Below are 13164 nucleotides of genomic sequence, written 5' to 3'. Positions count from 1 at the left end.
CTTTCAGTCTGCAGGCTGACGCTCTACCACTGAGCCAAACCGGTTTCGGCAATAAAGATTTTTTAAAAATAAATAAAATAAAATCCTTAGGATGGAGGAACCAGTGCACTGTCCCTTCCATGCCTTCTCCCTCTCTCTTCACCCGGCACATTACCATTAGCCTCCTCATTCCCAAGCTCCAATAGCGCTTCACTTTGCCTCGCTAACTTGTTTCTGAAGCTCATTTCTTCTAGGAATTGCCTTTTCTAACTCTGTAATTTCTTCTATAAACCTCTTACAGTTTTGTGTCTTGCTCTGAATTCTTTCCTAGCCAGAACCCAAGCACTGAGGATGCTGAACCTAGTTTTGGTTTAACCCCATGGGTCAGACACCTGGTGCCATTCCTGCTGCCAACAACACATCTAGATGAACACCAAATGCTTCTTTGGCTGTTTTTTGCTCTTTAATATCTATTACTTTGAAAGATAGCCTATATTTAGGATTTTGGCCCTTTTAAGTTTGTAAAAGCCTTTTTTTTAAATTTATTGTTTAAGGTATTACAAATAGTAGTATATATGTCTTTTTTCCCCCCTCTACTGACCTCCTCTTCCCCCTCCACACACACCCCCACCCCCGCCTCCACTACCTGCCGGCAATTGCCCTCATGCCCCCAACCCCAGTGTCTTAAGTCTGTTGGTTGAGTTTATATGCATGCATAGAAGTCCTTCAGTTGATCTTTTATTCCCCCTCACCCTCCGCTACCTTCCCGCTATAGTCTATTCAATGCTTCTTTGCCTCTATTTTTGTTCAGCAGTTTGTAATGTTCTTTATTATCCATAAATGAGTGAGATCATGTGGTATTTATCTTTCACCGACTGGCTTATTTCACTTAGCATAATGCTCTCCAGATCAACCCATGCTGTTGCATAGTATTCCATTGTGTAGGTGTGCCACAATTTCCTAATCTATTCATCTGCTGATGGGCATTTAGGCTGTGTCCAAATCTTAGCTATTGTAAATTGCACTGCTATGTACATAGGGGTGTATATATCCTTTCTGATTGGTGTTTCTGTTTTCTTGGGATATTTTCCTAGAAGTGGTATTCCTGGTCAAATGGCAGTTCCATTTTTAATTTTTTGAGGAAACACTATACTGTCTTTCACAGTGGCTGCACCAGTCTGCATTCCCACCAACAGTGAAGAAGGATTCCTTTTTCTCCAAATCCTCTCCAGCACTTGTCATTTGTTGATTTGTTGATGATAGCTGTTCTAACAGGTATGAGATGTTGCCTCATTGTTGTTTTGATTTGCATCTCTCTGATGATTAGTGACTTTGAGCATGTCTTCTTGTGTCTCTTGGCTTACTGAATGTCCTTTTTCAAAAAGTGTATATTTAGGCCCTTTGCCCATTTTTTTATTAGATTATTTTCCTTTTGTTGTTTTGAGTTCCTTGTAAATGTTGGAGATTAAGCCGTTATTGGAGATAACATTGGCAAATATGTTCTCCCATGCAATGGGCTTTCTTGTTGTTTTGTTGATGGTTTCTTTTGCTCTGCAGAAGCTTTTTATTTTGATGTAGTCCCATTTGTTTATTTTCTCTTTAATTTCCATTGCCCTAGGAGCTGTATACTTTTGTGTATGGGGTAAGTTGGTGGTCTAGTTTCATTTTTTTGCAAGTATCTGTCCAGTTTTCCAAATACTATTTATGGGAGACTGTCTTGTCTCCATTGTATGCTCTGGCCTCCTTTGTCAAATACTAATTTGACATACTGGCTTGTGTCAATCTCTGGGTTCTCTGTTCTGTTCCACTGGTCTATATGTCTGTTCTTGTACCAGTACCAGGCAGTTTTGAGAACCGTGGTATAAAAGCCTTTCTTATATGCCTGTTTGATAAAGTAATTGGAGTGTGCTAATATGCATTACTATACAAATGTATAAAACATTCTAAGATGTATTTCTCAAAGTGATTTTAAGACAGTTGGGATTTTTTTTCCTAATAGAGAAGCAAGTGTATTACAGTTCCCATGTAATTATCCACACGACCCAAACAATGATGTTGGTTGTAGCTCTTTATTTTGCGAGTGTCTACAAAAGAACAGTGCATTTGTGCATGTGTCACTTGCCATCTCACGTTTTCTTTTTTCCTCTTTCTGTCACAGTTCTTTATCTTTAAAATCTGATAATATACAGTTAATAAAGAACACTTGGACATTTTATCTGGTTTCCAAAATTCCAAAGATTTAAGCTCCCAGTGTATTATCTTGATTGTTTTTATTCTATGAAGATTGAAAAAAAAAAAATCCAGTAAGTGTTTGTAGTGTACATATCCTCTGCCAAACACAAAATTATCAGTTTTGAAGTACAAAGGGATTTTTATGATACTTAGTATTGACTGGTGAGTGCTTTCTTGGCTTAGTGCTGCTCTGTAAGAAATGGACTTCTCATTTTCTTGCTGGACAACTGTTCCAAATGCAAGAGGGGGAAATAAATTATCTGGCATATGGGAGTGGGGGGAAGGGAAGGAGAGTTTCATATTTTCCTAGTCCCTAAGCACCCATAAAACATTACCAAATTACCGGGAGGCCTTGGTTCATTGTGATAGCCTCAAGGGCTGTGCTAGTGTTGGGACCGGATTACTCTGTTGAGATTTCAAGAACTGAAGTCTACATTTACAGTGGCTGTTATGGTCGTATCCCTAACCTTGAGCTCCTACTTGAACCTAAAATCACATATTCTGCCTGGCTGGTGTGGCTCAGTGTTTATGAACTAGGAGGTCATGGTTGGATTCTGGTCAGGTCACATATCGGGTTATAGGTTCAATCCCCAGGAGGGAGCCTGCAGGATGCAGCCAATAGATGTTTCTCTAATCAATGATGTTTCTTTCCCTCTCCCTTTCTTTCTGAAATTAACAAACATACATTAAAAAAATAAAATAGAAAATATATTTTTTTAAATAAATAATTAAAATAAAACAAAACCACATATCCCTACATATTTCTCAGGAAATTATCCAATACAGTTGGTGTATAAAGGTTTCTCAAGCATAATTTCCATTTTATTTTATTTTTTAAAATATATTTTATTGATTTTTTTTTTTTAACAGAGAGGAAGGAAGAGGGATAGAGAGTTAGAAACATCAATGAAAGAGAAACATCAATTCAACTGCCTCCTGCACACTCCCTACTGGGTATTTGCCCTTGACCAGAATCGAACCTGGGACCCTTCAGTCTGCAGGCTGTACTCTTATCTACTGTGCCAAACCAGTTACGGCATAACTTCCATTTTAGATTTAGCATATTTGAATAAATAATTAATTAAACCTAAAATGTATTACTTTTGGTCGTAGCTGGTTTGGCTCAGTGAAGACTGAAGTGTCCCAGGTTGGATTCTGGTCAAGAGCATATGCCAGGTTGCAGGCTGGATCCCCAGTATGTAGGAGGCAGCTGATCAATAATTCTCTCTCATCATTGATGTTTCTAGTTCTCCATCTCTCTTCCCCTCTGAAATCAATAAAATATATATATATATATATTTAAAAAGTATTACTGTAGGCCAGGTTGATTCAGTTGGTTAGAGCATCATCCCAATATGCCAAGGATGCAGGCTCAATCTCCCATCAGGGCACATACAAGAAGCAATTAATTAAGGGTTGGGGGTATGGTGGAGGGCATGGAGGGGATAAATGGTGATAGAAAAATTAAATTTAAAAAGGTGCAACAAATGAATGCATAAATAAGTGGAACAACAAATGTTTCTTTCCTTCTCTCTAAATTTTTTAAAAATATATTTTATTGATTTTTTACAGAGAGGAAGAGAGAGGGACAGAGAGTTAGAAACATCGATGAGAGAGAATCATCAATCAGCTGCCTCTTGCACACTCCCCACTGGGGATGTGCCCGCAACCAAGGTACATGCCCTTGACCAGAATCGAACCTGGGACCTTTCAGTCCCCAGGTGGATGCTCTATCCACTGAGCCAAACCGGTCTCAGCTCTAAATTTCTTTAAAAAGGTAACTTTGGAATACAAGTGTGCTTGAGTGTATGTGAAAAATTTCATGTGCCTCAAATTACATTTTAATAGAAGGTTGATGTAGTGAAAATATTCAGATAATAGATATTGTTCATGAATTATTTTAAGGTAGCTAATATACCCATAGTATAATTTATTTTTAGTTGAATAACATAAATATTACAGTTCCTTGAAACAATCCATATAAAAGAGAAAAGCAAAAACACATCTTTCACTTAAATTTATTTAGTGTTTTCTCCAAGAATCTCCTAGTGCTTTTAAACTATCACATAATCATTGTAGAAAGCCAAGCAGTATTAATTTTAAATAACTCTCACCTTATTCCTTTTTCTATAATATTAAATGACCATAATCATGGGGGAAATAATTTAACCGGTAAAAACTGAATGACATCACGGCATCACTGATGTAACGCAGCTGTAAATCATGCTAGCTATTTCTAAGAATCTGTCAAATGGGGCGCAAAACATTAACCTGCTCTAAAACACATTAGAGTTATTTTCGCCACACTCAATATGGAGGGCAAGTCACACTGAGAAGTAGTTCATCTCCTCGGGCCTGTCCCGCCTCTCCTCTTTCTGATTGGAAGACAAACTCCACCCTGGAAGTCCTCTGGGACACTATTGGCCAGTTATCCAATCTGTCCTGTGTCATCGCTTTGCTCTTTAGAACAAGTAAACAAACAAGTATTGCTCAAGAGGAGTGCCCGAGCTATTCTCAGAAAGAATTCAGCCAGGAAGATTTTGCAGTGGACACCCAATAGGTGCAGACTGTGGGAGTGTCTTCGCTGGTTCCTGGGAGGTTTTGCGAAAGAGGCACCGTATTAGAATGCTTCCTGTGCCTTGGGGGTTCAACTTTAGAAATCAACAAACTAGTGCGAACAGGAAAGCCATGGTAAATCATTCAGATAACCTAACATTATTTCTTAAATGAGTGGATAACAACGGATGGAACTGGGTAACATTCCAAAGGTTTGGCTGTTGTTGTTGTTAGCTTGTTTAATTCTAAATACAATGGATTGTTTTTCCGGCTTTTGCCCATACAATATATGCGACTGTTAAGGGATGCAACTGTTCAGACTTTTGTTTTAAACCATGAACCTCTTGTTTGGCCTATGAATGTTTTCCCATCACCCAGACTGTGCTGGGCAATGGATAAGATGACATTTTTCACATCTAACAGCGTGCATCAAGTTAACGTGGTTTACTACTTTCAGTGACTTTCCAGGCAACCAATTGAAAAATGCCCTGCCCTGTATTCTACTTACTTCCTTAGATGTTATCAGTTCTCACTAACAAAGAGTTCATTGTTGTAATATTAAAACAAATAATCTCTTCTATGTAGGTTTTCGTTATATAAGTATGACCCCACTTAGTGTTCTTTGTAAAGGATACAAGTTCTGTATGAGGGATTGTAAAATTGTTCAAAGACATAAAATGCTTTCAGCATTCAACATATGAAAATTCTCCGCTATATTCAAAGTCTTTCCCTTCTGGCTCCTTTACACCAACATGGATTACCCAAGTTCTCACAGCTGTCTTTCTTTCTGTTCTGGTGGTCTGCATCAGTTCAATCCTTCCAACATCTTTGTGCATTATTGTACGCAGCCTTCCTGGTGTAAAGGATATATAGCTGTAGCTTTTACTTGTATAATTCAAATTATGGACACAGAATAGTTTAACCATTCTATTAAAGATGAAAATTTGAGCAAACTAAATTTGTACATTTTAATATACTCTTAGCTCTCCTAGAAGAAAAATATATTTTATTAATAGGGCCTAGTAGGGGATAGATATATTCCTTTAAAACTGACTGAGATGTAACAGTGGCAAGGATCATGCTTTAGAATCTATGGATCCACACAGAACATAGCACATAGGCTAGTCAGGCATTCCAAAAATTTTTATTATATTATTTGGTACATTGCATTGCTGAGATATTTCCTAGCTTGGATGGTGATGGTGAGGATGATAGCCCAAAAGTCTTTCTATGTCTATTTGGTTCACATTCCTCCCTGTTTAATTGTTTAGCCAGTTTATTTGTTTGCTATTTTTTTTTATTCAACAAATATTTAGTCAGTGAACATTCATTGATTGCATGAAGGGTTAGTACATCTGTCATGTTGTGAGGGTTACATCTACAGTGGTGCCTCGCATAAAGAACACCTCGCACAGCGAACGCTGCACACAACGAACTTCATTTCATGATTCATACAACGAACTTCGTTTCACACAACGAAGTCGCCCGAGCTTCCACGACTGCTTCGCCCGAGCTTCCACGATCGCTGCCGATGTATTGCATCCTTCCGCACAGGCACTGCAGGCAGTCGTTAGTCACTGCGCTTAACTTAAGCACGTATCACGGCAATCGTTCTTCATTACGAATTAAATCACGCACGTATCACGGCAGTCGTCCTTTTAAGTTAAACTCAATATTTTTTTTATATCATGGCTTCTAAAAAAAGCAGGAAGGTGATTTCTGTTGAAATGAAACAGGAAATAATTAGAAGGAGTGAATGTGGGGTAAAACAGTGTGACCTCGTCAAAGAGTTTGGCCTCAGCAAGACCACCATTTTCACCATTTTGACAAATAAGGATGCAATCAAATCAGCCAAAGTAGCCAAAGGAGTATCAAAACTATTTCATGAAAAACATAGGTCTTCAATCCACGAGGAAATGGAGAGGCTATTAGCGATTTGGATTAAGGACAGGCAGGTGAAAGGTGACGTAACAACCCAAGATATTATCTGTCACAAAGCCAAGAGAATTTATGACGATCTAAAGAAAAATGTCCCCGGAAGTAGCAGCAATCAAGATAATGAAGAAGAATTCAAAGCCAGCAGGGGGTGGTTTTTTAGATTTAAGAAAAGGTGTGGAATCCACAGCGTTACTATGCATGGTGAGGCTGGCAGTGCTGACAAGAAAGAAGCAGAAAAGTTCTCTATTAACTTTCAAAAATGTATTAAGGATGAAGGATACTGCCCACAACAAGTGTTCAATGCCGATGAAACGGGTCTTTTCTGGAAAAGAATGCCGAGCAGAACCTTCATTACAAAAGAGGAGAAGAAATTGCCAGGACACAAAGCCATGAAGGACAGACTTACCCTTATGTTTTCGTCTAATGCCAGCGGAGACCTCAAGATCAAACCTCTATTGGTTTATCACTCTGAAAATCCAAGAATTTTCAAGAAAAATAACGTTATTAAGTCCAAACTGCCCGTCCATTGGAAGTCCAATCAAAAAGCCTGGGTGACCCAAGTTATCTTCAACGAATGGATTCTGAAAACCTTTGCTCCTGCCGTGAAGAAATTCTTGCTGGAAAAAGAACTGCCGCTCAAAGCCCTTCTGATACTTGACAATGCCCCTTCTCACCCAAAAGACCTAGAGGAAATATTGCAGGAAAATTATCCTTTTATCAAGGTGTAGTATTTGCCACCAAACACCACATCCATTCTTCAGCCAATGGATCAGCAAGTTATTGCGAACTTTAAAAAACTCTACACTAGAGCCCTCTTTAATAAGGTGTTTGAAGAATGCGAGTTTGGTGGAGACAATATGACTGTCCGAAAGTTTTGGAAGGAGAAATTTGATGTCCTTATGGCAATACGACTTATACAGAAGGCCTGGGAAGAAGTGTCACAAAGGACCCTCATTTCTGCTTGGAAGATGCTTGTGCCTTTGTGGACCCAGGAAGAAGCAGTAGTTGATGACACAGAAGTGGTGAAGGACATCATCACAGTGGCCCAAAGGTTGGAATTAGAGGTAGAGGAAGAGGATGTAGAGGAGCTTATTGAGGAACACGAAGAAGAGCTGACAACTGAAGAGCTCCAAGCACTTCTGGTCCAGCAACAGGACAATGCTCAAAGGGAAGCGTCATCTGATAACGAGGAGCAACAATCAAACAATCAACCAATCCTAACTGCTGACATCAAGAACATCCTGGTCAAATGGAAAGCAGTTCAGGAGTTTACCAATGCCCACTATCCGGATTCAGCTGAAGCAAACAGGATCAACGATCTTTACTCCGATACTCTTGTCCGTTATTTCCGGCAGATGTTGGAGAAAAGAGAAAAACAAACGACTTTGGACAGGTTTTTCATGAAACCATCGGCCAAAAAGCAGAAAATGGATGAAGATGTGCAAGATTCGGTAGACTCTACTTAGTCTGTCTTAAAATTAAAAAAATGTTTTTTTTTAAAAAAATTATGTTTTTAGATGTATCTAAATAAAAATAATAACAAAAAATTTATCTTTTTTTATGTCATCTTAGCATATTTTATGCTACAGAACGAATTATTTTTTTTAACATGTATTGTTATGGGAAAACGCGTTTCATATAACGAACTTTTCGCATAACAAACTTGCTCCTGGAACGAATTAAGTTCGTTGTGTGAGGCACCACTGTAGTTGTGAAAGAAAAAAGCCACATGCTAACCTGACAAGCTCAGGGAAGGCCTGCGTGGCAGTCTTGCAAACCCAGAGACCTAAGATAACCACAAAAGATGGTTTGAAAATTAAATATCTAACAGGTTATAGTAGGTAGTCATGTCCCAGATATTCTCCCAGACAAAGATCAACTTTGATCTTTTTACTGAGCCCGTTTGCCTTTTTGCTTCTAAGATAACATATCTGTGAGATGTCTGGGTAACTTGTAACTTCCCTTTTTCTGGAGCCCTTGGGAACAACCAAATGTGGTGGGCGCCAGGACAGATGCCTCAAATTCCTTCTTTATCATGTTAATTGTTCCTGCACTCACCTGAGTACACCTCCATCATTTTACTTTTTATCCAATCCCAGGAGTTTCCCACCGCTTTGCTTTCTCCCGCCTCCTTACTCCATCACCAATGAATTTCATGTAACCCACCTATGTCCCTCCTTTGATTTCGGTGTATAAATAGAGAAATGTAACCCTCCATTCTTCGGAGCATTATCTCAATCCGTTGAGGTTGTACTTCCCGGCAATTGTCGACAGTAAGGCTCAAATAAACTCTTTAAAAAATTCTTTACAGGTTTCAATGTTTTTTTTCGTTAACATAGTAAAGCCAAAGGAAGCAAGTGTTTACAATAAAACAATATGATGGTGCTGTAATAAAGGGATCATCCTTCCTAGAAGGGGTACCATTGGAAGACAAGAAGGAAGGGGGTTGGATTTAATGGCATAGACTGGGGAGATGGGACTTCCTGGCAGAGGAGACGGCTTGAGCAGTGACAGAGATGTGATAAGACATGGTGAGTTTTGGCTAAGGAATCTGGTGGCACTGGTTGAAAGATGTGTGTGGGGAATGAGGAGGCTAGGCTGGGAGGATAGGACCAGATAGTGTGTGATGTAATAGGAGTCAATAGGCCCACTAAGTACTTTTAAATAGGTGAGTGATGGGATGAGTCTGCTTTTACTTATGTTACTGTTTGAAGGAAGCCAGTTCTGACAACTACAGAGGATGGATGGAAAAACCTTCTAGATGCAGGTCAATTTGGTGTTATTTTTTCATATATATATTAAATATATGAAAAATAACATTACCTAATATATATATATATAATAATGTATATATTTTTTATTGATTTAGAAGGGAGAGAGAGAAAGAAATATCAATGTTGAGAGAGAATCATCAATCGGCTGTCTCCTTCTGAGCCCGCAACCCGGGCATATGCTCTGACTGGGAACTGAATCATGACATCCTGGTTCATAGTTTGACAGTGGCATTCTTTTTTATTTTATTTTTTATTTTTTAAATATACTTTATTGATTTTTGTACAGAGAGGAAGGGAGAGATAGAGAGTTAGAAACATCGATGAAAGAGAGTCATCGATCAGCCGCCTCCTGCACACCCCTTACCCGGGATATGCCTGCAACCAAGGAACATGCTCCTGACCGGAATCGAACCCAGGACCTTTCAGTCCCCAAGCCAACGCTCTATCCACTGAGCCAAACCGGTTTTGGCAGTGGCATTCTTAAGACAGGGCTCAGGAGTGGAGCCCCAGGCCCACCCCAAGACTGTGTGTCTGACCTGTGGGGTGAGGGGAGAGGACGCAGGTCTCTGTGCAAAACTCTCTCCTCTATCACAACTTGTGGGATCAAAACTAAGGTCACCATCGTGGAGAATGAATGGGACATCCTGTGCGGATGGTGAAAGGATATAGCAGCTTACCCGTGTTATTTCTGACCAAGGTGTTGTTTTTCAATTGTGTAGACCTGAGATGGTAAAAATTTGAACTAAGGCACTGCTATTTTTTGTCAAAAGATGCACTTCCCTATTTATAGGATTCTGTGGACTAGGTAGACTGCCCTCTTTTCTGCTTAGAGATTTCCTTATGGAGGTGGAGGTGGATAGCCAGGCATTTGTGGAGGTTGGGCCCAGGGAAACTAGCAGATTAGTCTTTTCTATTAGATAAGCAAGACCCCACCCCAGAAACACTGCATTTGCCAGAGGATTCTTAGCTTCCATTTAGATGCTGGGCTATTCCTCCAGCACTTCAGGGCATTGAAGTAAGTCTCGATCAGAAAGGAATTGTAGAGTTGCTACGATAGCATCCGTACCCCTGGCTTTCCTCTCTAAAGACAATAACGGTTTCCTGTTATGAGTTATTTAAGGTGAAGCTACAGTCAAGAGCTAGCTTTACAGTCTCTAAAACACACGTGCCTTGGAGCACAGTAAACAAGGTAACAAGATCATTGACAAATGACACAGGATTTATCACCTAGCGTGATTTCTCCCTTTCTTTGTATTAAGGGCAGAAACAAGTGAATGTTAGTTTTTAGATAAAAGAGCTGGGAGGCACAATTTAGGGTTCTAGTTGGCTTCGTAGAACTTTAACGGTTGGCCTTGATTCCACCTGTCACTTATCACGCCTGTGAGCAGCAGTCTTGGGGGTCATTTGGAGCTTTCCTTGCGGGGGAGGGGGTCCTGGGGAGGAAGGTGTCCTTGGGGAATCCTGGGAGCCACTCCTTGGGGCTCTCCTCAGGGGGAGGTCCTAGCGGTTCTAGTGGGGGTCCATGGGGCCCTCAGAGAGGGTCCTGGAAGGATTCATGGGAGGGGGGTTCTTTGGACCGTCCTGGGGAAGAGTTTCTCGGAGGATCGTCGGAGTCGTGGGCGGGGGGAGGGGGAGAATGTCCTCCGGGGAATCCTTAGGATTCTGTTCTCAAACGCGGCAGCACGCCCTTATGCTGCCCTCACTCACGCCTTTAGTGGGGAAGGGCGACCGTAGCGCGTTAGTGGGTAATCTTTTCCCGGGCAAGCTCCGCGAGGGGAGCCGGAGGCCCTCAGACCGCAGTTGAGTGGAAGACAGAGTCGCCAGGGGGTCGCCGGCCTCCTAGCAGAGGGCCTGGCGGATCTCCCACCCCCGCACGTGGGGCTTCCGGGGCGGGGCCTCTGCAGTCCCCTGTGGGGGCGGGGCCGAGACGGATCGGGGGCGTGGCTAGATCTTCTGACTGGGGGCGGGGCTTGGCTCTGATGGGCGGGACTAGGCCTGAGGTCCCGGCTGCGCTCTCTTGCGGGGCGGGGCCGGCTGACGGCGGAGCAGGTGCAGGCCCGGCGGCGACGGCGGCGGCGGCTGCAGCAGCTGCGGCGGCGGCGGCCGTTATTCCGACAGGCATGGCGGTGTGTGCTCGGCTGTGTGGCGTGGGCCCTTCGCGGGGGTGTCGGCGTCGCCAGCAGCGCCGGGACCCGGCCGAGACGGCGGCGGCCGACAGCGAGCCGGACACGGACCTGGAGGAGGAGCGCATCGAGGCGGGCGCGGCGGAGCTGTGCGGTGAGTGGGGGGGCCGGAGCTCGAGCCCGTCGCCGCCCCCGCGCTGCTCGCTGCTGGAGCTGCCCCCCGAGCTGCTGGTGGAGATCTTCGCCTCGCTGCCCGGCACGGACCTGCCCAGCCTGGCCCAGGTCTGCACCAAGTTCTGCCGCATCCTGCACAACGACACCATCTGGAGGCGGCGCTGCCGGGAGGGTGAGTGCACGGCAGTGGGGGGTCCTGGCCTGGAGGGGGCTCGAGGCGGAGGTCAGGGCGTGGGGGAAGGTTCCGGGACTGGGAGGATGCCCGGAGGTCCGGGTAGCACGTGTACAGGCCTGGAAGGGGTCTGAGGTCCCCAAGGGCCCTGGACAGGGACCTGCCATAGTCGGGGGGCCTCATGAGCAGGGTGGACTCGGGGGTCTCGGCTCTGCATGGGCCCTAGATGGAGACCTGCGCAGATCGGGAAGCACCGAGGGGCGGTTCTGGTTGTGGGGGAGCGGGTGACGGGGGGAGGAGCGGGTCCTGTCACAAATCCGGGGCGCGGGGGCGGCCAAGAAGCGTTCTCCGTGGGCACTGGGGTGCTCGGAGAGGGATGAGGGATCTCCCAGCTGCGGGAACTGGACGCCAAGGAGCCAAGGGAAGTGGCTCTAGCTGTGAGGGAGGTGGGGGTCCCTGTAGGTGTGAGACCCTGGAGGTTTAGGCCAGGTAGTAACCTGACATCTGCAGGTGCAGCTCCCTGTCCCCAGCCCTTTGGGCGCGGGGTGGGGGTGAGAAGCAGAGGAGAGTGATCGAGGTGGGCTTGAGTAGGTGCGGAACAGAGCGGGTGTTTGGAGGTCCTTCTGAGAAAAGGACTGGTCTCTGGACAGGTGGGTGGAGCTGGATAGTGCTGGAGTGGTTGCTGTCTGCCTCAGGGATGCTGGTGGCATCAGCGGGAGTATCGAGTAGTTAGTTTTGTAACAGACCCCAGGAGGAAGGTTTACTTATTAATCCAGAGTGCAAGGCCCTCTGCGTTTAAACCTTAACAAATCTTTGATGTTCAATAAGCTCTCATATATTGGTAAAAAGGATAGGTAAGAAAAGATCTGAACAACGCAGAACAACAAAAGAGTGAAATTAAGAATCATCAGGGAGCTGTTGAGATCTTGCTGCCTGGCATATGTCATCAGCTTGGCTCAAATAAACTTTTTATTTATTTTTTTAAAAATATATTTTATTGATTTTTTACAGAGAGGAAGGGAGAAAGATAGAGAGCTAGAAACGTCGATGAGAGAGAAACATCAACCAGCTGCCTCTTGCACATCCCCAACTGGGGATGTGCCCGCAACCAATGTACATGCCCTTGACCGGAATCGAACCTGGGACCTTTCAGTCCACAGACCGACGCTCTACCACTGAACCAAACCGGTTTCGGCTCAAATAAACTTTTTAAACA

General features: G+C 43.5%; 1 protein-coding gene across 2 annotated transcripts in view; it reads left to right on the top strand.

Annotated features, from left to right (window-relative positions):
* The first annotated feature begins 11486 nt into the window (after window positions 1-11486).
* Window positions 11487-13164, top strand: part of FBXO31 (F-box protein 31) — a 42210-nt gene continuing 40532 nt past the window's right edge. For both annotated transcript variants that reach the window (XM_084905043.1, XM_084905042.1), the window contains exon 1: window positions 11487-11948. In XM_084905043.1, the coding sequence (XP_084761169.1) occupies window positions 11600-11948 (349 nt within the window). In that variant the 5' untranslated portion in view covers window positions 11487-11599. The remainder of the gene's footprint in view (window positions 11949-13164) is intronic.

Source organism: Pipistrellus hanaki, assembly GCF_964339955.1.
Source record: "Pipistrellus hanaki genome assembly, chromosome: 15".
NCBI lineage: Eukaryota > Metazoa > Chordata > Mammalia > Chiroptera > Vespertilionidae > Pipistrellus > Pipistrellus hanaki.
Note: the sequence above shows the minus strand (reverse complement) of the source record. Positions and strands in the feature narration are given on the sequence as shown.